Source organism: Macrosteles quadrilineatus, unplaced genomic scaffold (assembly GCF_028750875.1).
Source record: "Macrosteles quadrilineatus isolate MER2022 unplaced genomic scaffold, UCM_ALF_1.0 Scaffold_9__3_contigs__length_116548681, whole genome shotgun sequence".
NCBI classification, from domain to species: Eukaryota; Metazoa; Arthropoda; class Insecta; order Hemiptera; family Cicadellidae; genus Macrosteles; species Macrosteles quadrilineatus.
In genome coordinates, this window is record NW_026542602.1 from 104,861,061 (window position 1) to 104,888,433 (window position 27,373).

At 34.0% G+C, this 27,373-nt stretch overlaps 2 protein-coding genes across 7 annotated transcripts; one reads left to right on the forward strand and one right to left on the reverse strand.

The window, feature by feature from the left end:
• The first annotated feature begins 5,332 nt into the window (after positions 1-5,332).
• LOC129004205 (uncharacterized) lies at positions 5,333-20,092 on the forward strand. Of its 6 annotated transcripts, none has more exons than XM_054432682.1 (5): positions 5,333-5,447; positions 8,312-8,514; positions 16,149-16,342; positions 17,402-17,629; positions 18,600-20,092. In XM_054432682.1, the coding sequence occupies exons 3-5, from the start codon at positions 16,152-16,154 to the stop codon at positions 19,408-19,410; spliced, it is 1,230 nt and encodes a 409-aa protein (XP_054288657.1). In that variant the 5' UTR covers positions 5,333-5,447; positions 8,312-8,514; positions 16,149-16,151; the 3' UTR covers positions 19,411-20,092. The 6 variants fall into 6 exon arrangements, with proteins under 6 accessions (XP_054288657.1, XP_054288659.1, XP_054288658.1 ...); XM_054432684.1 differs by having other exon boundaries at positions 8,312-8,487; XM_054432683.1 differs by lacking the exons at positions 5,333-5,447; positions 8,312-8,514 and adding an exon at positions 8,616-8,750.
• Positions 20,057-26,987, reverse strand: LOC129004206 (uncharacterized). Its single transcript, XM_054432688.1, has 5 exons — positions 26,944-26,987; positions 26,573-26,645; positions 26,135-26,228; positions 21,132-21,251; positions 20,057-20,357 (listed from the first exon to the last, which is right to left on the reverse strand). Exons 2-5 carry the CDS (start codon positions 26,573-26,575, stop codon positions 20,203-20,205), a joined length of 372 nt encoding a protein of 123 aa, XP_054288663.1. The 5' UTR covers positions 26,576-26,645; positions 26,944-26,987; the 3' UTR covers positions 20,057-20,202.
• Positions 26,988-27,373: the final 386 nt, after the last annotated feature.

The window sequence follows — 27,373 nt, forward strand, 5'->3', positions numbered from 1 at the left end:
AATAACGGTCGTCAGATAATAGATGTAATGTATCATGAGTTTTATATTGATTGAAGCTTATTGTGGACATTTTATAGATTGATCGTCCAAATTAAAAAGTTTTATAGACTAAATTGAGGATAAGTGGATGTCTAACAAAAACGAATTGACTTTACTACTTAATTAATCGTAGTAAGACTGAAAATATTTGTAGGCTTATAATAAGCTCTATTTTTTACCTCTTGAACAAATCAAACACCTCGAGCAAGATCGGTCCCCTGGTACTTGTGTTTTAATCAAACATTGTCACATTTTACATTACTACAACATAAACAAATGACATAAAACTTGTCAGATAATGAACATCAACTAAAGACAATGTTTTGACACTTGAGATGATATATCAATCACCAAACAAACATTTCCCCTCCCCACCCATCAGTGCTTGGGGTGTTGATAATGGCCGTCACTACCCTTCCACAGGCCCACTGCATTCCAAAGCAACTGGACTTTGACTTTCTCTTTCCCCATCCCCCGCATTGTTTGTCTACAACTGCACTGACCTCTCACGGCCGCACGCAACTCTCACTGATCACGTGAAATAAATAACCAGTATTTTAGATGCTTCCGCATAATTGGGAAAGTTAGTTGAAAATTCTAACTGATAGAAGTTATTAGTTAGTTAATTTAAAAACAAACGAATAAAATAGAAGTTAGCCAAAAAAACTAATGAATAGTGCTATTCGATAAAATTTCTATTCGTTATTCCCAAGTATGTCATTTTCCCCTTCCAGAAACTGATGAGAACCTTTCTGCGAAGGAGTGGGGGATTGTGGGAGAGCCCCTCATGTCAATTTAAGAAAATATTTCAATTTATTTCATAATATTTTAGTTAGAAAATTACTTTTTAATCGTAAAATTAATTTTTAAATTTTTAATTATAAAATTAAACTGTCATAACCTAACCTAACCAACCAAACTTGCTGGTAATATAAAAAAGATATAAGATAAAAATCGAATAAAAATTTACTAATTTAAAAAAAATAGTTCTGTTCATAAATAAAATTATAAATGCCTCAAATTCTAACAAAAGATGTACTTTTAAGAAATTATTCGCATTCTAAGCAAAAGCTTATACAAAAAGTTAGTGTCGCCGGCGGGATTCGAACTGGGGACCTCCAGATCACAAGTCTATTAACTACGCCACGAACCCCGATGGAATCATATCGTCTCGTTACCGTAATGGTGTTCCCTCTAGAGCAGAGTGACGTCACGCACCCACTCCTTCTCTAAAGAGGTTCTCATCAGTTCCTACACAGAAGGGGAAAACTAGGCACTATCATTGACTATTAATACAGTCAATGGCAATGGCACTATAGTGGAAACGCCTCAGGCTTGCATGCAGTTTATATATCTAAGTACCGGGGGACAGAGACATGGTTTGGTATAGTTGATTTCGATTTTTAAATTAAAATAAAGGAAACTCCAGTATTATTTACAAAACATTTTGACTTAATTATTTAAATTTCAGTGGAATTTCAATTAGTTATGATGAGGAATTTAACCTGGCAATCCACAACACATTAATGTATTTTACAGTCGATGGTAAAAATAATTCATATCCTAGGTGAACTACTATATTTCCCTCTATATAGATTAATCTTCAGTGTATTCTTTGCTCAATAGTAACAACTGATGTTTTCCCTTTGTACTGTTAATTGTTATTTGCTACTATGAAGTAATCAATTTTTCATGTTTTATCACCAAACTAGCTGTACCCGCGGGCTTTGTCCCGTTTAACTTCATAAGTATTAATAAAACTATTGATTGCCGTACCGGGTTGGGTGGTATTTCGAGTGGCTTTTCATGGTTACTCCAAAGAACAACATTGGACCTAATTAGCTGTCAGGAAGTATTTGGGCCCTAGGAGAGTATTAAATTAAAAATGACTATCTCCACTAAGCCTGTGGTTGTATTGGCTCTATTCATGAAAAAATCTGCTCAATTGGTCAAGTCGTCGTCCTGTCCTAATGTGGTTTATGTCAATGCTCTTTAATTTTCAAGATGAGCTCGTTCGCATGGCTAGTTCATTTGCTACGCTTTCTCGCTTACTCTACTCCACCTTTAGGTTGGAGCTCAATCGCTGCGCTCACTTGCCTTCAGGTTAGCTCGTTCGCTACGCTAACTCGCCTCCAGGTTGAAGTTCGTTCGCTACGCTCACTCACCTTTTGGTTGCAAGCTGTTGTCATAAATGTAAAAAAATAATAGTGATGCACCATGTTGGTGAACCTATTAACTCTTTAATGTATTGAACATCACATAATCAACTTGTTTTTGTTGAACCAGCTGAAGATTCTTTAATTGCATAAGTACTCATAAGGTTAACATGGGAAACTCCAGAGCCACTGGAGAGGATCAGAATAAAAACTACTTGTTTTTCTATTTTAATGCCCAAAGAATCGGTGTACCGAATTTCAGCCTCCTAGGTAAATGGGAGGTGGGAGAATTATTAGTGATGAGTGAGTGAGTCGGTGAGGGCTTTGCCTTTTATAAAGTACTACTAGCTGTAACCCGCGGGCTTTGCCCCGTTTAATTTCTTAATTTTCAAGATTATCTCGTTTGCATGGCTCAAACAAGTCCTGGTTGAAGTTTGTTCGCTACGCTCACTCGCCTCCAAGTTGAAGTTCGTTCGCTACGCTCACTCACCTTTTGGTTGCAAATTAGCTGTTGTCATAAATGTCAAAGAAATAATAGTGCTGCACCCTGTTGGTAATCCTTGTAACTTCAATGTTATTGAACATCATAGAACAGAACCAACTTGTTTTATTGAAACAGCTGTTAAGATTCAATAATTCCATTTCTCATAAGGTTAACATGGGAAACTCCAGAGCCACTGGGGCGGAGCCCGAAAGGATTTTTGAAATAAGAATATGCCTATTTGTTAATCGGGAATGTGAGCTATCATCATGCCAAATTTCAGCCCAACCCGACCAGTATTTTTCGCGTTCACTTGTCACAAACATCCAAACTTTCTCATTTATAATATTAGTAGGATATATACATTCCATTCTTTTGCATTGGCAAGATCTATTTTCTATAAAACGAATATGGAAATTGGTTGGTTATCAAATGTTTTTTTACAATTGAATGAAATGTGAAGTGGTGTTAGAGGTAGTTTTTCTATCACAACTCTTTATTCACACCAAAATCATGGGGTTCATGCTTTTAAACATAGTAAAATAAACGTTATCAGCATTCTGACACATACTTTCTCCCATAAGCTTGTCAAAAACCTTTATCATGGGTAAGCTGAGAGTAAATTTTTTTAGTTAAATGAACGGTATCTGTCGCGGAGTTATGAGTTTGTTCTAATTTAGGTAAATATTTATCATGTAGCTCATAAACAAGTAGGTTTATATCGAAAATGCGAAGAGTAAATAATTCAAACAAGTCTTAAAATTGCATCCACATTCCAAAAAGACCATAAAATTCGTTAAAAATATTAATTCTATTATTAAAAAAATTGTGGCCATTTTCCAAAATGGCGGCAAACTTGAAAAGTGGAAAACTGTGTATTTTATGGTCTTATTGGAATGTAGATGGAATTCTAAAGACTTATTCTCTCCGCAATTTTGCTCTACACTTACTCGTTTAGGAGCTACATATGTAAAATGTACACCGGAAGTCATTTTTCCATAGGCTGTAACTCCTAAACGAGTGGGTTTATCGAAAAAATGTCAAGAGTATACAAGTTTTTAAATTGTATGTATGATCCGAAAACATGATAACATATAGGGTGTTCCTTAAGAAATTTCAAAAGTGGCCGCCATTGTGGAAAATGGCGGCTGAATTTCTAAAAACTGAAATCATATTTTTTACTGCCACAAAAAATAAAGGAATGTTCCCCATTTGAAGTTTTCTCTAATTCTTACCGTTCCGATATCCCAATGGTGGCCTTCTTGAGTTGATCACCCTGTATAGATATTTATGTTTATTTATACATAACACATAGGCTATGACATGGAGGGTTGGTTCTTGAACAATGGATTAAAACTTAATCTTGAAAAAACGCAAACAATACAATTTTCTGTCAGAAACAATGGTAACAAAATTGAATCCCTTAAATTTGGTGTCTCATAAATTTCTAGGTGTTTACATACTTTAGATGAATCACTTATATGGGATGTACATCTGAATCAATTAAAAAGTAATGTCAATTGTATTTCTGCATTTAAGGGACTGTGTTCCTATAAGGAAACTCTGAAAATGGTTTGCTTATGTAGAATCAGTATTGAGGTATGGTATAATGTTATGGGGTCAGGCTACCGGAGTCAAATCAATATTCAGGCTACAAAAACGCATTATCCGTATTATGACCAACTCTCATCCACCTAGTTCATGCAAACACCTTTTTCAAAATTTAAAAATCCACACCCTAACAGGACTGTACATTTTAGAATCAATAAACTACTGTACATGCATTCAGCTAAAAACAACCTCCCAGAATCAATTCAAAACAACCATAGATATAATACTCGAAATGAAAACATTTTTAGATTTCTAAGGCACCGTCCGTTTAAGTGGTTTAACCCTTTATGGAAAAAGTCCGCTATATGCTGGGCCGAGGCTGTAGGCCTACAATGTGCTGCCTGCAGACTATAAATTGTTAAGTGAAAATAATCTTAATGATAAAATAGGTGAACTAAAATTGACAGAGCCTTTTATTTAATTGCAGATTTTCATAATACCCATTTAGTCTAGAATAGTTTTGTCATTCAATTTTGTTAATTTACATTATCTTCTTGATTACTATTTTATTTTTTATATTCTGATAATTTAACTCTGACAATGCACCAATACTATTCTGTATGTACCAACACATGTAAAGAATGTTATGTGCAAATAAAATATGTCTAAATGTCTAATGTAATATATAACAATTTGAACGAATAGTGTTTTTGGCCTCTGATGGGGACATCAAAATGGAGTAGTAAATCGGTCCCGGGCTCAAGTCTTACCATGAGACCTACGGTCATCATTGTATTGTAATAGTACTGCTCATAACAATACTACTCATAGTACTCATTAACAATAGTACTCATAATAATAGTACTGCTATTTTGTTTTAGGGAAATTCGCTAAAACACTTGCTCTATTCACACCAGCACTAACAAATTGATCATTCATAGCAATTATTGCTCCTGAATGGATTAAACTGCTGAAGAATAAAACCACAGACTGAGCAGTTTCATCTATGATATAAAACTCAGTGGAAAAGAGAGAATCAAATGCTAAAAGCTAAAAGTCATTCAGAGAAATTGTCCGTTTCTTTGTTCCTGCAATGGCCCAAATTAGTGGCAAGCCTTGGCTTCAAGGTCTGTCTGCCAAAACTACAGACTGCACAACTAGCTAAACAACTCAGACAATCATCATACATCATTGGACTACAATAAGACAACACAACACAGGTTAGGACATCTTCCATGATTATTTAAATTTAGTTTTAAAAAATACTGTAGATTTATCAATTAAATAAAAGTTTAAAATTCATTTTGAACACCACATATGACCATGAATAGAACTAAATAATTATTTATTTTATTTAAAAAAAATGTGAATCCACAAAAAATGTATACCGATTTAGCTGAAAAATTATTAATTTGGCCCCATGCTATTCAAAAGTGATTTTAATCAGTATTTTTGCTTGTTTGATAGACATTCCATTTAAGAGTTGTAGACATATTGTTTTACAGGGTGACAGATATAAATTACTGATTCTTGTTGTATGCTATAAATCAACTTTTAAACTAGCCAAATTGAATGATAAACTTGTGGTAAACCATAGCATCTTTTGGCGAATTTCCCCTATAGGGAATAAGCTATTACCGTAGTACTCATAGTAACACCTGGACCCGGGACCGATTTACTTTTTTGTTTTGAGGTCCCTAGAGACCAAAAACACCATCGGTTCAAATTCATATATATATATATATTTATATATGTGTCCGTTAGCGCGATAACTCGAGCAAAAATCATCCGATTTTGATGAAATTTGGTACAAATGTGTAAACCTACGTTTATTCGAACGAGTTTGCGAACCATAGCATGATCAGACTATGGGAACAGGGGTTTATGGGGGGTTTTAGGGGGAAAAATTGGGTTTTCCCATTTTTTCCCCTAAAAACTTAAAATTTAGCAATTTCTTTCCAAACCATTTTGTAGAGCTTAAAAAAACAAATAATTTAGTATATTGAAGCGTTAATATGCGCCTAATGGTTACAGAGAAAATTCCAAAAATCTGTAAATTTAAAATTCCCATGTTATTCTTATAGAGAATAAGTAAACTATTGTTGTTTGCTGGTTTATGAACATATTTTGATCAAATTTGGAAAATGCATTAATTTCATACTAAACTATTACATTTTACAAAAAAACACCTTTTTACCCTCCCTGTTTGCAGCAAACCTAGTACTCGTTAAACTAATGTTATTTAAATAGGGAATAAACGTGATATTTTTAAGGAGACATTTTAGTGTAAATCCAATCAGGCAAATGGAAATTCGCTTAGTCTGCAGGTTTGCTGCTGGGGGTATTTTATCATAAAATAATATTTAAAAAAATAAGAGAGAAAATATTATTTTGACAGTACTGTCGAAGCTTACTCTATGACTTGTTTGACAACTACTTATACAGCTTGTCCAAATAGATGAGAGATGTACTTCATTATCCAAAAGTTAACAGTGATACCAATACCGTAAATTGAATCACACTTTGTTTAACACACTCCCTACTGACCGGCACACTACTCTGTAACTGAGGGATGAGTATAGTTTGTAGCCAATGTGTTAAGCAATATTGATTTGGAATGTTTCACAATGGTCTATCTGTAGTCAAAGTTAGTATACTTTTGTAATAAATATCCATAGGTTGGAATTTCACAAAAACAAAACTTAAGGATTAAGCATTTATGGAGGAAATTATGTTTTATAACCAAAACTAAAGATAAACTCGTTACACCAGGTTTCTTATAACCGCTAGCTTTCTTATAAATCTGTTACTTCATATGGTGCAAAATTATTTTCAAATTTACAATTGCATTACTGAAGCCGCGTTTACACCAAAGTTGACAACCAGGTTTTCCACTATTTGCAGAAACTTGTTGCTTTTTCTACAAAATGCAGCAACTTTTTCTGTCGTCAACTAGTGGAGAGACAAGTTTTCCACTAAAATTTGGTTTTCCCGCGGAGAGTCGGTAAGATCAAAGAAAGTTTACAACAAAAAGTGGAAGACTAGTTGCTACGCGCTTTGCGCAAGCAACTTGTGGAAAACTAGTGGAGAACTATTCCCCTTCCATATTGTACACATATTGTAAATATTGTGTTTTATTGTAATCTATATATTAAAGGGTAAATGTTAGCTATTTTATATATAAATATCTTAATTAGGCCTAATAACTCTGGATGTGTACAGAGCTACAGACCACACCCGTGGTCTGATTTTGATGAAATTTGGTATGTAGGTACTAATCCATAATATCTCCAGGTGTTTTGAACTTTTTTGAAATTTTGATTTTTAATGGTGATTTTTCCATAAAAACTCATAAAAAGATGGAAAAATTAATTTTTTTTAAATGGGCGAAAAAATTTTGATTAAGATTTAGTATGTTGTAACCACCCTTTAAATTCTGAACAAAATAATAGAACTCCCATTCCTGTAAAAATTACGATTCAAAAGTTGTTGTAACTTTTGTTATCTTCATATAAAACCACATGAAAAAACAAAATGCCCCCGCCACAGCAAACCTGCAGACTAAGCAAATTTCCATTTGCCTGATTGGATTTACTGTACACTAAAATGTCACTTTAAAGTATCACATTTATTCTCTTTTTAAATAACATTAGTTTAACGAGTACTTAGGTTGGCTGCAACAGGGAGGGTAAAAAGGTGTTTTTTTGTTTTTTTTTAATGTTAAAAGTTTAGTATGGAATTAATGCATTTTCAAAATTTGATCAAAATATGATCATATATACTAGCAAACTACAACAGTTTACCGTTTTTGATTGAATTACTACCTTTGTAGTCCTTATAGTTCTAAGCAATATAGTGCAACACACCATTGCTGTACAAGTTACAATTCAAAAGTTAATGTGACTTTTGTAATTTTACCTAATAAATATCATAGTTGCATAGTTTACTAAATACCTACCTATTAAATATCATTATTACTCTAATCGCTTATCCATGATAATGGTTGTTGACAAGCTAATCAGAGATAGTATGTGTCAGATTGCTGATTCAATAATGTCTAAAGTGCACATTATTTTCTGTTTAGGAATGATTGCGTCTTCTTCGTCCGATGACATCCGGACACTACTGTTTAACTCAACTGATCATTTCGCGCCTATTCTTTTGGCAACAAGTTTTCCACTAGTTGCTCTAAATTAGTGAGGAGCAACATTCAGTTGTAAACTTTTGGTTGTCAACTTTGGTGTAAACGCAGCTTTACTGGTACTGTTTGCAGTGAAGTCATCCCATGTGAGTAATCTTTTAAACCATGCTGCTAACATCTCAAAGATGCAATGTCATTTCAAAACGGTTATAAAACAGGCTCACTTTTCTTATCAGTGGGTTATGATAATAACTCCAAGTTCATAACCTACATTTCCATCTGTTATTTGCTGACTAACTTGGCTGCAATTGTCAAGTTAGAGTTCATTTTAGAATTAATTTTGTAAACTTTTGAGAGCTGCCTTTGATTGATAAGCAATGTGGTAAGTAACACTTTGAAATATCAATACAGAATGGTTTATTGGTCATGACTTGATAAGTTATGGGTCTTGTGACTGGCTAAGGGGTAAGTACCGTTTTATGATATTTATTCTTATGTAAGTTTGCATATAATTTTATAGATCTTACTTACTACTAGTAAAATCATCATTCTAATAAAGGATAATCAGAAATAATATCAGCTAAAGACAATTTTAAAAGAACGGTATATTCTGTTTGGTAAGTGGATTGTGCTTTAGTCTTTTAGTCTTTTTTTAGTGTGCTTAGTCTTTTTTTTCTTTGAATCGTTTATTGCAGAAACCCCATAACCAACATTATTTCGCAGTTGTGTGATATCTTCACAAAACATTGTATTTCAATTTGCACACTGTTCGAATTGCAAATTTTTGTTTTTTGTCAAACGAACAAATTTTGTTTTTAAATATTTAGGTACATTTATGTACTAAAATTAAAAATCGAAAAAAGTTGGTTATGGTTTCTGCAATAAAAGATTCATTTAGGTCAACTATTTATACTAAATAATATAAAACTAATAGCAAATCTCTGCTCATCCTCTGATATTGTATTGAGTAAAGCACCGAATTGTAAAATGAACCCTAAAAAGAGAGAAACATTTAGTCAAAATCAGCCTAATCAAATGTTAACAACATAGAACCCATCAAAAACAGTTTCAGTCTAAGGTGCGGTACTTATAAGTCTACCGCCAAGTCAATGACTGTACCTGAGATATCTAATATCTGAGATATCACTGACCTGCTTACAGTGATAAGCATGGCTAGTGTAAGTGTTGTGATACTGTACAAGTGTTTGTGTGTCTATGGGCAAGAACACACTGAAAGCTTGGAGTGGAATGGTGTTTCAGATTACATTTTAGTCCTTATTTATATAAAGTTCTAATGAGTTTATTTTTTACTACAGGTAGTAACATTCCTTCTAAACAGTTTCATTTAAAATTATTATCTTTTGTGGCACTCAAAAATAAGCTTTAGGACGGGAAGGACCCTGTTGTAGGGTCTGAGAAGAACTCTTTAAAATGCTACAGTTTAGAGTGAATCTTGTAAGCTGTTTATGGGGACATTTTTTTACTATTTTGAATATCCTGAATCTTTCTTGAATATAACGATATCTCTACTCTGATTAAAATTACAAATTACGTTTAAGCTTAGCCTAAGTTGTTACAAAAACAAAAATAAAAAAAAATAGTATATTTTACTACTAGGGCGCAAACGCTGTAAAGTGACGTAAAGTGAAGAGGGAGGGGGGAGACACTTATTTACCAATTTGGTAAACTATAGGTAAACTTAAAGGTAGCCTCTCAAAATGACCAGGTTTTAAATTTTACTAATGGAAGAAGCAGCTGTTTATAGTTCAGTCACTTAGAAACCGACCTGAGCGCTAATGCTAACCAATGCTAGAGGTCGCTTTCTAAGCAGCTGAACTATAGTTAGTCATTCAATCATTTTGTCTATTATGATTGTGTGTACAATATCACATAATATCACAATAAAATAATATCACATACAATTTTAAATTTCTAACAAACATTGCAACCTAATGCCTACTGCCTGGTAACAGAAATAACAAAATGTAAACATAAAACATTCCTATACTGTCCATTATAAATTAGTGCAACAGCTGTGTTACTACTTTTGTCTCGCCGCCTTATATTAGAGGAGGCTATGACAATACTATGTAAAACTAACTATTGAAAAGACTGTAACAATTAGACAACCAATTAAAAAAAAAAACAATACATACTTAAATATAGCTTTTTAGTACAGTATTACAATAATAAGCAAACTTTGAAATTTAAACTTTATCTGTATAGATGCGTCCACACTTGACGAACAATGTTAGCTGAACAGTGTTCGCTAACATGTCGCTGTTCGCCAGAGAACGTTCGATGTTCGTTACGTGTGGACACATTGACCAACGTTCAGAGAGCGAGGGTGGGGGTAGCGTGTGTCGTCTTCATAAACTGTCTGTCACAACCGACGACGCCGTTGATAGCTGATAATGTAATATGCAACAGAAACAACAGTAAAAAAGAAAACCCTAAAAACTGAGCTTAGAGCGAACACCATATTTTGTCCGTCGAACAGCTTAAATAATGTTCAGTAAACGTTAAGTGAACGTTCAGCGAATGTTTTTTGCTAGTTAGGCGTACAAACGTTCATGATCATCGCGAACGTTCGCCAAGTGTGGACGCAGCTTTTCTCTTTTAGTTTTTGAATAGATAATAATAATAATAATAATAATAATAATATATCTTTATTGTCGTTTGGTAATATAAACATTACAATAGACAAGGTCAACATGTTTTGTTACATATGTTATATAAAATATTAAATATTCTACAGAAAATGTTAAAATAAAGTTAAAAGAAACTTAAAAGGATAAAGCATCAGTAATAATAAAAACTTTGAAATTAACAGGGAAAAGACCATAACACGAACAAAGAATCATCAAGACTGCTTGGCCTCACATAAGCGTTGAAAAATCTACATTCTGCAAAAACTCCTCAACCGAATAAAAAGCACGACTTGTAAGCCAATCTGATAAATTTTGACCTATACAAATGAATATTTTCCTGATTTCTAAAATATATTGGAAGTTTATTAAATAGTTTTATTTGCAAGTATTTATAACTTTTGATAAATTTTGATAGCCTGGCTTGAGGAATATATAAATCTTTTGATTGTCTGGTGATATACCCATGGATTGAGTTGCAAGGAACAAATTTATTCAGATTCTCTTTAACGGAAACTAAATTGTAAAAAATGAAAATATTAGAGAGTGTCATGATTTTATTTTCAGCAAAAAATGCTTTGCAACTAACCCTATCCGGAATTTCAAACATAATTCTGAGAGCCTTCTTTTGCCATGTAAAGACCCGGTGAGCTCCTGAGCTATTACCCCACAGTATATTTTTTTTTTTTTTTTTTTTTTGTCCTAGGACGCTAGGCACGAGCCTGGGATTGTTTTTCACATTACTTCAGGCTAGACCTAGGGGTTGCGGCACTATCACTTAGATAAAATCCATTGGTGACTTGGCGGGGATCGAACCCGGGACCTCACGGGCCGAAGTCCCGCGCTCTAGCCACTACGCCAGCTCGCTCCCCACCCCACAGTATATTGCCATACAGCAAGTGTGAGTGAAATAAACTGTGATAAACAATTAGAAGTGTTGGTTTAGAAACACAATTTTTAAGTTTTCTTATCAAACAACATACTCTTGACAATTTTGAAATGATATTATTGGTTTGTATTTCCCAAGTGAGTTTAGAGTCTATGGATATTCCGAGTAATTTGACAGAAACTGCATTGTCTGCTTCAAGATTACGCAAAGTAAAACAAATTTTTTCTGTTTTATCATGATTTATTTCCAGAAAATTACTTTCAAACCATAGCTTACCCAATTCAATGGCGTTTTCTATGCTTTGGTTTGCAGAGTAAAAGTTGTCAGCTGATGAGATGAAGGTTGTGTCGTCAGCATATAAAATTGTTTTGCAAGGTATGGAGTTTGGCAAATCATTAATATAGAGAATAAACAAAACCGGACCCAGTACCGACCCTTGAGGAACCCCAGCAAGGACCTCCTTAAAATCTGACCTATCTTTTCCCAAATTAACAAATTGTAGTCTTCCACAGAGGCATGATTTAAAAAAAATTAGTTCGTGCTCCATTATTCCATAAAATTCTAATTTCTGCAAAAGAATTGTATGTAAGACCGAATCGAAGGCCTTACTGAGGTCTACAAGTGCCACACTAAGATAACCACCAGATTCAAAACCATCCAAAATATCAGACACCACCGATTCTATAGCCAAAGTAGTTGAACGACCCGGTCTGAAACCAAATTGGTTATTGTTTAAAATATTATTTAAGTTAAGAAAATCAAAGATCTGGGCTTTAGCACAGGATTCAACTATTTTTGATACCACTGGAACCATTGAAATTGGTATTATAATGATAGCTAAACACTTGTTTTCCCCATATTAAATGAAAGTGAATTTTTTGCAATGGCGTTCATATTAGACATTGTGACAAATAATGTCTGGACAACAGGATTTTTGCACATCCTATTCAAAAAAACATTGAAAATATTTTTACTATATTTCTTGGGGGAGGGGGTTGTAGTAAATTAGCTAATTAAATAAAGAAGCAAAGTATTTAAGAACTAGATATTTAAAGTTCAAGGATGTACAACAATCTAAATATTATTCAGGGTAACCTGGCAGGAATTACTGACAATGGTTGTTTATGTGAAGTTAAAAATTTTTTAATGGTTTAGTCCTTAAAATTTCTAAATTAAGACCCAGCTGTCCTTGATCATTGGCTTTCTAATAAATTACTAGTAAAAACGTTGCTTGAAATCGAGCAATCTATATATAATTAATAGGGGATGCGGAATTCTATCCCCCGGAAAACTACCCCCCCAGGTGAAACGTGACGTCACAAAATCTGCTAACTAACCAATATGGAAGCCGTGTCCGCGACTGGAATACTACCCCCCCTAGACAAATCATGGTATGTAATTTTAATTCAAGTAATTCCGTTGGATAATAGAAAAAGCATGTGGTGAATATAAAACAGATTTTCAAAATGTTACGGCAAGTTTGGTTGGTTAGGTTAGGCTAGAATAGAACTGTTTGACAACTAAATTTGAGTGTCCGTGACTGGAAAACTGCCCCCCCGGTCTCTGACGTCAATATGACGTAGGAACCTGCTTGGGGTGGTAGTTTTCCGGGGGGCAGTCTTCCGGCGACCCAATTAATATTGCAAAGAAGTTAAGTAGTTATTTAAAAACAAATAAAAGTCATCATAATTTCCAATGAGTTTAAAAGACTTTGAATTGAAAAAAAATTTATAAATAAAAAACTTTTTAAACAAAACGTTTTTAAACGCTCTAAAAAGTAGAAAATAATTTACAAATAATTTATAACTATGTTGAGAGAGTATAAATACTTGTACGATTTAAAACGAAAAACGTGGGGTGCATGCAATAGATAGTTTACCTTCACCTACTGAACTAATGTATTATTATCAATTACAGTAATTGCATGCACCCAACGTTTTTCGTTTTAAATCGTACAAGTATTTATATTCTCTCAACATAGTTATAAATTATTTGTAAATTATTTTCTACTTTTTAGAGCGTTTAAAAACGTTTTGTTTAAAAAGTTTTTTATTTATAAATTATTTTATACTTTTAGTTTTAATGTGTGTGCATGTTAAATCTATTTCAAGTATCTATATCAGATTAAGACAGAGGCATGTGGGAAATCTAAGGTTTATTTGAGTTTCTTTGCATATAATTATGTATTAGATTGCATGTATGGCCTACCTACTAACTATAAATATATCAATCTATTTAATCGCAATGTTTCTGAAATATAGTACAAAGAAATGTTATTCATAAATATCTAATATATAAAATTCTCGTGTCACAGTGTTTGTCTGCAAACTCCTCCGGAACGACTTCACCGATCGTTATGAAATTTGGTGTGTAAATTCTGTAGGTATGCGAATCGGACGTAAACTATTTCCCGTTTCGAAATTCTTAAAAGGGCTCCGCCCCAGTGGCTCTGGAGTTTCCCATGTTAACCTTATGAGAAATGAAATTAATGAATCTTAACAGCTGTTTCAATTAAACAAGTTGGTTCTGTTCTATGATGTTCAATAACATTAAAGTTACAAGGATTACCAACAGGGTGCAGCACTATTATTTCTTTTACATTTATGACAACAGCTAATTTGCAACCAAAAGGTGAGTGAGCGTAGCGAACGAACTTCAACCTGGAGGCGAGTTAGCGTAGCGAACAAGCTAACCTGAAGGCAAGTGAGCGCAGCGAACGAGCTCCAACCTAAAGGTGAGTGAGCGTAGCGAACTAGCTCCAACCCAAAGGTGAGTGAGCGTAGCGAACGAACTTCAACCAGGACGTGATTGAGCGATGCGAACGAGATCATCTTGAAAATTAAACGTAACGGTACTTTCTTTCCATCGGTGTCTTAGGGGAAACCTATAACCATAGATGAAGTAATATAAATAATATTACTATAAGTAATATGGTGTTTATTTATTCTATGCTATAACTTAGGCGATACGAAGTTCGCCGGGTCAGCTAGTATTTGATAAAATTGTTACTTGAAATTAAAGCTATACCGTACTTATTGGTTATTAGTTTTAAATATGCTCAGTTATGATGCTGGATGATCTAGTTTTCGCATTCTCTCCATCTCCTTCATTGCATCTTCATTGCATGGTGTCTTTCCAGTGAGTTTTGAGCAGTCAAGTTCCTCTATTCTTATGCCATCTAATGATCTGACACGACTTATTTATTGTTTACTTTATAGAATACTAAATAAACAAAAATTGACATTATTTACAAACACCTTGATACCTGCAATCAGATTGTTTATCTTTATTTTGAAATGTTTGTTTGTATAAAGAATCTCTTGGGAGCATAACCTGTACCTCTTAACCTCTGCTCTTCGAACTGTCAAATTTAAGTATTTACAGCTGACTTAAATTAGTTGATATATTTACATCCTTTCAAAATGTAAACATGAAAAATTTGGAAGCCCATGGGGCGTAACCCAAGGGAAATATGAAAATTAAATGATATAATATTGCATTGTCATGCATTTGTGAGCTATGTTTCAAATTTAAAGTCTCTAGCTTATCGGGAACATCGTTTAAGATTGATAACAAAATTTGTAGGAAAGCGAGCTAATAAAAACAAGCCCATGGGGCGTAGCCCGAAAGGAAATATGAAAATTAAATGATATAATATTGCAATGTCATCCATTTGTGAGCTATGTTTCTAATTTCAAGTCTCTAGCTCATCGGGAAGTATCAAAATTTGCAAGAAATCGATTTAATAAAAACAAGCCCATGGGGCGTAGCCCAAGGGAAATATGAAAATTAAATTGTATAATATTGCATTGTCTTCCATTTGTGAGATATGTTTCAAGTTTCAAGTCCCTAGCTCATCGGGAAGTTAGTATAAAATCGGTTGCAAAATTTGTAGCGGACAAGAAAGCGACCTAATAAAAACGTTTTAATAAATAACAGCAATTAAATTATACAGCTGATCAAAATATAAACAATTATGTTCTTCATGAGGATAACATGGGAACTTTAACAGCCACTGGGGCAGAGCCCAAGGGACTTTTTCAGAAATGTAAGGTCAGTTTGCAAACCTACGCGACACGCTCTTTCCAATGAGATGCCAATGGATAAAATCGGTTAAGAAATGGCGGAGGAGTTCAACCGATAAAGTTTCATGTAATGTATTAATTATATAGATTCCAATATTTATGAAATCCAACATAAGACTTGAAAGAGAAAAGTCTGTAAACAGAGTTTGATTCTTCAGATAATGGAGGACTTGCAACCCGGTTGGTTGGATGAAGGGTTTATCAAGCAAGTATTGAGATCAGTTGAAAACATCGGTGAAGACCACATCTCTGTGTCCAAGTGGAAATGTAACCCTGCAGTTCCTCCTGGCAGCAACTACCTCAGCCTGTTGTATCGTCTGTCTGTTGACTACGAGATAGAGAATGACCAAAGGTATGGAAAAACCAAAATAGGATGTTTGGGCATTTTTAAGATTTATTTATACAGTAATATCCACATTTAGTAATCACTATTACACATTTTTTAATATTGAGCTGGCCTATGTGTAAACAAGTTCCTAACAAAAGTATGTGTGTTACGCTTATGTTAGTTTGCATCACTCTACATTTTATTTGTATAACCAAATTATGCTGTAAGAATGCACCATAAGCTTTCTCTCCCTATAGCATACAACTACAGTACCTACACACATGGATACTACACAGCTGGATATTCCATAATGTTCATCTATTGTATACTTTTGTTTGTAAAATCAGGATAAAAATTCCTGATCTCTTGCTAGATACAAATTCATTTTGTACTATGATTTTTCTTCGAGTTACAGGTTGTTAGCGTTAAGCAGAGTTTGAGTTACAGAGGTCATTACTGTACAATAACAACTAGCCTATCCAATTACACTAATTTTGAATCCGACTAACAGAGATGAAGTTTACTTTAATTCCCCAAAATATTCTATAAAACCAAACTATGCACACTTGATTTTTGAAAGCAAAGCCGTGTTTACACAAGGCCAGTAAAGTGCTGATTTCCTTGCTCAGCTACAGTCACTTGAAATACACTGAGGCAGGTAACCTGGCCTCACTGGCCAGGCCAGTCCTACTGGCCTCATTTGTGTGAACCGGGCTAAAACGCAAATTGAATCCAATTTTTAAAACAGTGTTAACTCAATTTTATGTATTTACATTTATTTTTAGCTAATCAAGATATTCAAACCTACAAGATATTGAAAACTATTCAGGATCTCAAAGAATTACATTTATTCAGGATTGATTTGGTATTCTTTTGAATTCTATAGAGGTAAAGTACTAAAACTGTAAAACTGTTTCAAGTTATGAATGGTTATTTTTTTAAATTTAATCAGGTTTCCTAAGGTAATTAAAATTTATTTGAGATATCGAAGATTTTTATTTTGGGAGATCAATATTTAAGTTAGCGAGGGTCAAGAAAAATCAATTAAAATTGTAAAATAAATTATTTGTTTTTTTTTAACAGATCTATTTCTCTCATTGTCAAAACCCCTCTGGAGTCAGGCCAGGTGAAAGAATGGCTGGAGAAATCTGATGGCTATGGCAAAGAGCTGAGGATGTACCGAGACGTACTCCCCAGAATGTATGAGATTAGTTGGTCCATCGTAGTGACGGCTCGCTCCTACCCATGTAACCTTCACAACTCCTTGGTGCTTGAAGACCTGACGGTACTCGGCTATAAAATGGCTGACAGGTAAGAACCATTGGCTGAATGATTTTTATATTTTAAAACCGTTTGTGTTAACAAATTTTTATTATATGGTTGAAATTTTGCATGCAGATGCAAGCATTACTGAAACTAGTTGCACTGCCTGTGCTTCACAACGGGTTGAGAACACAGAGGAGTATAATGTGGTTCTTTAAATAAAAGTTACTCCCACCATCGATTATAGAGACAAAACTCAATCTTACTTCTTGCTTACATTTTTAGTGATCTCTTCAGTGTATGTATATTCAAACAGCTGTATGGAAGAATAAAAACTATCGTAATGTAAACATAGCTAATCTATAAAAATCATTATCATCATCATCTATAAGAATCTCAAGAGATAGAAGTTGATGAGGGTTGACAGTTTGTTGTCACATAGGTTCTTTTAAGGTTGTGGATCCGATGGGGGGTTGTAGTTACTTGCTATCTAATGGAGTCATAAAATACTTGCCTTGTTATCTAAAAGTCGTATGATTGATCTTGAGAAAAGTCTTTAAAGTTTGATTCTAAACCCTCTTGCCATTTTGCTGGTGGGTTATTATTATATTGTTTTCTAACAAAAGTTTAACTTCAGAAAGTAACAAAACAGAGTTTGAATTATTATTTTTCTAAATGTAAATGCATAAATAATGTATGATATTTGAGAAATGTGTTTAACAATCTTAAGGATAAAATCTTGCTGAAATGAAATCAAACTCACATTTTTGACAACCCACTGGAACCCCTAGCTATTATACAACTATTTTCTGAATGGCAATTCCCTCAAATGTTTCAATAAAACACTATACGGTTAGTTCTTTTATTTGTATTAATAGTATACCACAATCAGGTTTTTTGAGGGTTGAAGCCTCTCTTCATTTACACCAATTATTTTTTTTATGTTAGCATAAGTGATTAATTGTAAACTTATAAACAACCTACTGAATTAATCTCATTTCCTCTTTTTTCTTTTCAGGCTGAAACAACTAGATTTTGCCCACTGCAGGCAATTTTTTATAAGTTTAGCGACATTTCACGGACTCTCAATAGCACTTTACCAGAAGAACCCCGAGCTGATACAGAGTATAGGAAAGAGCTCATGGTTCAGCGACGATGGACCTGAAGAAGACATAAAAGAGCAAGAAAAGTTCACAAAATTTAACATTGCCACGATGATGAAGACAGTAAAGTCTATTGGCTTAGACAGATACGCTGAGATTATCCAGGGTAAGTTGGACACTTTCTACAGTACGATGCAACAAATTTTTAAACCTCAAGGTGAACTGAGAGTCCTCTGTCACGGAGATTGTTGGACCACCAACTTCCTATTTAAGTACGAGTCAGGCAAAGTCGTAGATTCAAAACTCATAGATTTCCAGATTATTCGTACTGGAAGCTTCGCACAAGATATTCATTACTTCTGGTGGACTAGTGTGAAACAAGAAGTTCAAGAAAACTCACAAGAGGAATTGTTTGAGGTTTATCGGGAAACGCTCAACCAGACGTTGGAGAAGGCACAAGTATCAGAAAGAATTTCAAAAGATGAGTTTGACAAGGAGATAAAACGTTATTCCCCGTACGGTTTCTTTGTTTGCAGCTCGATTTTGTCAGTAGCCATGGCTGACCCGGATAACTTAGCTGACTTTAATGAAATGGGTGAAAACGAGTTTGATAAACCTGTCAATGATGAAGATTCTCCTTTCTCAAAGAATTTCCGTAGCAAATATTACAAAGCAAGATTACCTGCTTTGTTGAAACTTTTAGAAACATTTGGAGCATTGGATTGATAAATAATGACTTAGAAAGATATAAAAGCATGATAATGATTTTAGAGAAATAGATGATCAAATAGTGATTTAGTTGCTTCAAGCTATGAAAGATATGAAAAACCTTCCTGTCCAGTTGATGATTGGAAAATCTTCTACTGCATCCCATGGCACGTAATTTTAATAAGATCAGTGATTCTTAAATCAAGGTTCCAAAAAAGCTTCCATTATCACAACAAAGCAAGCTAGTTGGGACTGATCGCCTTCAAATGGAAATTGAATCACAGAAACTTGGCGAGGAGCCAATATTCCCCTCCACTGATATCGACTTGTTCACCAATTTCATATTCAACATAGCCACCGAGAGACAACTGCATAGGCTAGTTGTGGAGATAGTAAAATGCATGGTGCTGGGGTCAGATTTAAACGTTAATTAATAGACAACCCTCAAAATTTAAATTCTTAAACAATCTTCAGTTGAACTGAATATTTTCAAAATTATTTTTACATGCTATTACATGTATTTGGCAATTATAAAAAACCAATTTCTGATATCTGATAATTATATTGTTATAGAATGTTTTAAAAAATATCTGCATTAACCTATCCCCCCCCCCCATCAGCCTAACCATGGAGTCAACCCCACCTTAAAAAAAAAAAAACATAACTTCACATTAAAAATGGACTTTCAATCTTACAATTTATGTTTTTTAGATAGAATAGATCATCTAACTTAAAAAAAAAACTTTTTGTAAACTTTCATATTGAAACTAATTTGTAAATCCCATGATGCTTTAATTGTTTAGAAGTAAGTTAGTGTTTGGTTGTAAACATGTCACAGAAGTTAAGTCGTTGTTTTAGTCTCTGACCTCTGGAAGGCATCAACTGTCCATATCCAAATTTGCCAAACTCATCTTGATATTCACTACGTCCCATGTAGTAGTATGCAGGCCTGCTGTACCCCAACACTGCAAGGATTATAATTTTTGATTGACACTTTTCTCACAAATATCATTAAAATAGTTTGAAATCATTATATTATTTTTTAATGAATTTTTAAAGATATTTTTGGAGGGTTATGGTCAAGTTTGGTTTATGGATCTAAAAAACATTGTGTACCGGGCTCTGATCTGTATAGCTGATTTTACACATATTTTGTGAAAGATCTGATCCGATGACTTTGGGGAGTCCAATCGATATTTCTAAACATCTATCTATAGCATCTTCATCTTCAATGTACAGTATATACCACCTTGTATTATCAATAACAGTATTAAAAACAAATATATTTCCAAGGGCTTAGCTAAATACATCATTTGCGATTTCCATAACTACAGTAATTATATAGCTATTATGGAAAACATTATGTGGTCTATGACCCCAACTATCGATTCAAAACCTATTATCTTTATTATCCAGTTTTTAAAACCTTTGGTTTGGTTTATGATATAGATTAGATTAGGATTATGTTTGTATGATGCTGACATACAAGTGGATATTTGGCAAAGGTGAGTGAAGGATGAGTTTTGAATGGATGAGATGTTAGATTTGTTATTAAAATCAGCTGTTTCTTAAGGCAGTACCATTTATTAAAAGCCCAAAAATCGAGGACATCTGGAACCAATTTCGAGCCATCAAAAAGATACCAACTGGCGACTATTCAGAATTAAACCATTAAACTATAAACAAAATATTTACCTTAAAGCTAAAAAATTTATAAAAGAAAACATACAATAACTTACCTCTTCGAGAAGTTGGTATTGGGAGAAGAGTTTTTTGAGATTTAGGAGAGTAGAGTTTATCAGCAGTGGAAAGCAGGGTATCCTCATCATCCTCACTTTGGGAATTTATTTCCTTCTTTGCTGGAAAATTAAATGACTAGAACCTTTACAAACATATACAGCTATTTTTGGATCATTCTTTTAAATGTATTGAAAAATTTAAACGCAATTGAATATTTTGTGTTATGAAGTAATTCTTTTATCTGTTTGGAAGTTGATCAAGCACAAATTTGTTGCTGGGGTGGCTTAAGAGTTTTTGTGAGCAACATGAAAGAAGAAAGCAAGAGAAACACAATCCAAACATGCTAAATCTAATTAATTTATTATCATAAGTCTTTAAGCAAAGAGAGTTCTCCAATACAAGAAAAGTTCTCCTTGCGTGTAGGTGTGAGATTCCTATTCTATGTTTTGTGTTTAAAGATAGGTGGATGTAAGTCAAAGGTGGATTTCAAACCACTCAATGGCGGCATTAGAACATTGCTCTATATAGTTCAGGCGCATATGTAATAAAATAAAGCTTTGTGTGTTTTTTTTTTTTTTTTTTTTTTTTTTTGTTAAAGGCAAAAACTATATACCCCCGCCGCAGCAAACCTGCAGACTAAGCGAATTTCCATTTGCCTGATTGGATTTAGACTAAAATGTATCCTTAAAAATATCACATTTATTCCCTATTTAAATAGAATCAGTTTAACACATACTTAGGTTTGCTGCAACAGGGAGGGTAAAAGTGTTTTTTTTATGTAAAATGTTAATAGTTGGTAAGAAATAAAAACATTTTCCAAATTTGGGCAAAATATGTTAATAAACAAGCACACTACAACGGTTTACTTATTCTCCATAAGAATAACATGGGAATTTTCAATTAACAATTTTTTGGAATTTTATCCGTAACCATTAGGCGCATTATAACGCTACAATATACCAAATTATTTGTTTTTTTAAGCTCTACAAAATAGTTTGGAAAGAAATTTCAAAATTTTATGTTTTTTGGGTCAAAAATAGGAAAAACCCATTTTTACCCCATAAAAGCCCCCATAAACCCCTGTTCCCATGGTCCGATCATGCTGGTTCGCGACAAAAAAACTTGCTGTACCATTTAAAAATTCCGTTTGGGTTGAATTTAAAACACGGAATTTTTTAATGTTACAGCAGTTTGGTTAGTTATGTTAGGTTATTTTTTTAGAACAGTTTCATTTCATTAATGTTTGTTGATACTGAACAATATTTATCGTAGTTATCAGCTGATATGTTTCAATATTTGTTAATATTGACGAGCTGGTGGCCCGTCCTACGTACGGGAATCGAGTTGTCAACTAAAACGGAATAATTCAGAACATCTAGTTTACACGCATAGACACAAATTCAGGCAGTTTTAATGGGGAAGATCACCTTATAAACAAATGTATCGTGACCACCTATTTATTCCATTCGAATATAGACCTAAAATATGGCGATATGCATTTTAAATCCGATAATTTTACCATAAAACAGCATTTGTGTCGATTTGAAAAATCTTGAAGTGAGATTGGCGACCGATTCACACTGGTTTTGAGTAGAGTAGTTACATGCCACCTCCAATTGCATACTGTACTACTTATGTACTCACCGTACCTTATCTTACCTCCGTGACCACTGAAACTTTTATGAGGATTCTCTTCATTCACCTGCCTCTTCAAAATTTAGATCCCAGTCTGAGGATGCATTTCATAACTTGATATTTCCTGTCTATCGTGTGGTACTCCTTGGAATATACTTTTTAAAAGTTTATGCACAGCCTGTCCATCCAAGCTTTACCTACTTTTGGAAAGCATCCCTATATTTGGGTGTTAACACATTTCTCTTAGCTCTCTGATCTTTTTTATTTCGACCTCCTAGTTATCTTGAACTGTATATTTTTTCTGCACTTTATTATCTAACTCAGCATTAAGGTTTTTCGGTTCTTTGGTCAGTGCCCAAGTTTCTGAATCATCAGCACTACGGGGATAGTTGGTATGGTATGAGTCAACTTTGGTTTCTGCTGCACCCTGCAGTTTATTTGACAGTTTTATAGAGACCTACTACACCGATTGACGCTTTCATTACTAACCAAAATTTTAGTATGCCGACATACTCACATTCAAACATACAGAAAAAGAGGTATCAACACGTAAACCACTTATATCTTAAACAATTAAGCGATAAACTGCCGAAAAAATATTTCCCAAATATGAGTTGAAATTTGCAATGCATAAACTAAATACTTACACAGATTGCATTTATGACAAAACTTGACTAAACGCAAGTGTTTGAGATGTTTAGTTCAAGATAACACATTTCCTGATAACGCATATCCTTCACGGTAGGGGAAAACTACCTACATTTTAAAGTGAAACAGTTAGTAGGTATGTAGAAAAACACCAACGAACAATATTTTTGTAAACAAACAACTCGTAACATAAACATTTCAATGACAGTTATAAACCAGCTGTTAGTTAAACCAGCATTGAAAATCCTTCAAATTGCTAGCGTCGGCTGCTAGACTTTTTAAAAATTAAAACTTAATTTCTAAAAAACTGAAACCCTAAACTAAAATTATGGCTTCGACATTCCTTAGTTCTCAAAATTATCTTTCTTTCAACACAAAAATCATGAAAATCCGTCAAGTGGTTGATTCAGAATCGTGAAATAAAAAAACCCTGTTTCGTTTTAATATTATAGATATATCGAGAAAAAATCATCGTTAATAATGAATGTTCCCTTTAATAGGAAAGTACCACTTTTTGTATACTATATAAAATTTGGAAATTAAAGGTGATTAAATTTCCTACAAAAAAAGTATATGATGTAACTATTTCGGTTCTACCATTTACAAGATATAATAAATATGTTATTCAAATACTCCTTCCATATTCTATGTTCTATGTCCTGTCATGTTCTATGTTAAATGAGGTATAACAATCGAAAAAAAACCCAAAATACAATATTTTCTACCTTAATTACTACTACTACGGCTATATTGGCCGTACTGAAAATTTTGCATCTCCGACAAGAGGTCCCTTTTCGCTTTCCCCATCACATATAATAAGTTTTTGCATTAAAAAAAACCCCCCGCCACAGCAAACCTGCAGACTAAGCGAATTTCAACTTGTCTGATTACATTTTTACTAAAATACTAGCTGACCCGGCGAACTTCGTATCGCCTAAGTTATAGGTTTCCCCTAAGACAGACCGATGGAAAGAAAGTACCGTTACGTTTAATTTTCAAGATGATCTCGTTCGCATCGCTCAATCACGTCCTGGTTGAAGTTCGTTCGCTACGCTCACTCACCTTTGGGTTGGAGCTCGTTCGCTACGCTCACTCACCTTTAGGTTGGAGCTCGTTCGCTGCGCTCACTTGCCTTCAGGTTAGCTCGTTCGCTACGCTAACTCGCCTCCAGGTTGAAGTTCGTTCGCTACGCTCACTCACCTTTGGGTTGGAGCTCGTTCGCTACGCTCACTCACCTTTAGGTTGGAGCTCGTTCGCTGCGCTCACTTGCCTTCAGGTTAGCTCGTTCGCTACGCTAACTCGCCTCCAGGTTGAAGTTCGTTCGCTACGCTCACTCACCTTTGGGTTGGAGCTCGTTCGCTACGCTCACTCACCTTTAGGTTGGAGCTTGTTCGCTGCGCTCACTTGCCTTCAGGTTAGCTCGTTCGCTACGCTAACTCGCCTCCAGGTTGAAGTTCGTTCGCTACGCTCACTCACCTTTTGGTTGCAAATTAGCTGTTGTCATAAATGTAAAAGAAATAATAGTGCTGCACCCTGTTGGTAATCCTTGTAACTTTAATGCTATTGAACATCATAGAACAGAACCAACTTGTTTAATTGAAACAGCTGTTAAGATTCATTAATTCCATTTCTCATAAGGTTAACATGGGAAACTCCAGAGCCACTGGGGCGGAGCCCTTTTAAGATTTTCGAAACGGGAAATAGTTTACGTCCGATTCGCATACCTACAGAATTTACACACCAAATTTCATAACGATCGGTGAAGTCGTTCCGGAGGAGTTTGCAGACAAACATTGTGACACGAGAATTTTATATATTAGATTTCCATAAATAAGACATATTTATTCCCTATTTAAATAGAATTAGATTTAACGAGTAATTAGGTTTGCTGCTAACGGGGTTAAAAGTGTTTTTTACCATACGTCAATAGTAAAGGATGAAATAAATAAATTTGCCAAATTTTATCAATATATATCCATAAACAAGTAAACTACAAAAATTTTCATTTTCTCATTAAGAATAACATGGGAATTTTAAATTACACTATTTTTTAATTTTCTCCGTGACCGTTAGGCATACAACAGCGCTTCAATATACTAAATTATTTCTTTTTTAAGCTCTACAAAAGGGTTCAAAAAGAAATTGCAAAATTTTTGTTTTTAGGGTCAAAAATGGGAAAAACCCATTTTTACCCAATAAAACCCCCCATAAACCCACGTTCCCATGGTCCGATTAGGCTGGATCGTGAACTGGTTAGAATAAACGTAGGTTTGCATGTTTGTACCAAATTTAATCAAAATCGGATCCTTTTTGCTCGAGTTATTGCGCTATCGGACATACACACACACATATATATATATTTAAATATATATATATAAATTTGAACGGATAGTGTTTTTGGCCTCTAGGGACCTCAAAATGAAAATTTAAATCGGTCTCGGGTCCAGGTCTTACCATGAGTACTAGGGTAATAGCTTATTTCCTATATGGGAAATTCGCTAAAACACACGAAATTACATTTTGGTCTACCTACACTGATAAGCCATAAGTATGATTGGCACTATTTTATTCCAATTCTCCAGGTCAGAAGTCCACCACTGGACCAGCAATGCCCCAAGGTTAAACTATCAACTCATGTAAATCAGAATCGTCATGAAAAATAACTTTTAGGGAGCGCTCAAAACTTATGAGTACAAATTAGCATTATTAAGCAGCTTACCTTTCTTCTCACAAAAACTAACATAGTACGTAGTCTTCATTCGTTGGGCGTATAGGTTTTTAATGATTTCCAGTTGTTCTTCCCATGGTATTTTCTGAAGGAATATAAACAACCATAAAAACATTGGGAAACCAGATACCTAGATATACATAACTGTAACTTAATCTTAACAACTATGTAAACTTTTTTTCATACCGATTCCCCTAAGATTTTTGGGATATTTTAAAAATCCCAATTGTTCTAATTCTACACTCAATAGTTTTGACAAGCGTCGAGCTTTCATACAATGTTGCAAATAGTGAAGCTAATTTTAAATTAGTTTTTAACTATAAGTACCATGCAGTATACATATAGATTATAATTAATTACAGTTTCAATAGCTTCATTAATAATTATGAAGGCTAGGCGAAACATATAAGCATTAAAACCGTAACTTACCATAATTGCATTTGTATCTATAAATTCTCTTTCTCGATCTTTAGTCAAAGCATAGGCATCAGGACTTGAAAACCTAAAAATATGTTTGTTTGAGAGAAGGTTTCTATTTAGCTTAGCTTTGAAGCACCTCAATAGACATTTATAAGGATACAATAATTACAAGATGTAAATATTAAAGATACAAAAAGTATCAATTTTTTTAAATGACAACAATTCAGCATAGCTGGTTACGTTGAAGAAGGTAATACATTAATACAGCTAGGTCATTCTAGATGACCTTAGAATAATTCATTGATTGTATATTCTTAAATTCACAGCCAATGTCATAAAAAATCACATGCAACTTACCTGGGAGAAAACTAAAATCATACCTTATGAATGGAGCAAGGAAGATATCTCCAATGCATGGAGATAGATTGCCTCAACTAAAGAACTATCTTTGTTACTTGTTGAGGCAGACCTACAACTAAAGAAGGGCTCATAACTTCTACTGAGTCATGTCATTATCACTAACTAAAGGCCATTGTTAATCGGCAGGGTTTGAACTTGAACCTTCAGGACAAAAGTCCTATCATCTACCACCTACACCACTGACTTCTTTATGGAACATGTTTTATTAAAAATTAACAAAAAAATAACTTACTTTCCTGGTTTATCCTTCAACTCATGCCATATAAAATCTTTGGCATAGACAGTTGGAAAAGTATCTTGTTCCTTCTCTGCACAATGCATTTTCTTGTACAAATAGCAACTTAAAATTTGGATGGCTAAAGAAATGTATATACCTAGCAACAAGGTTAC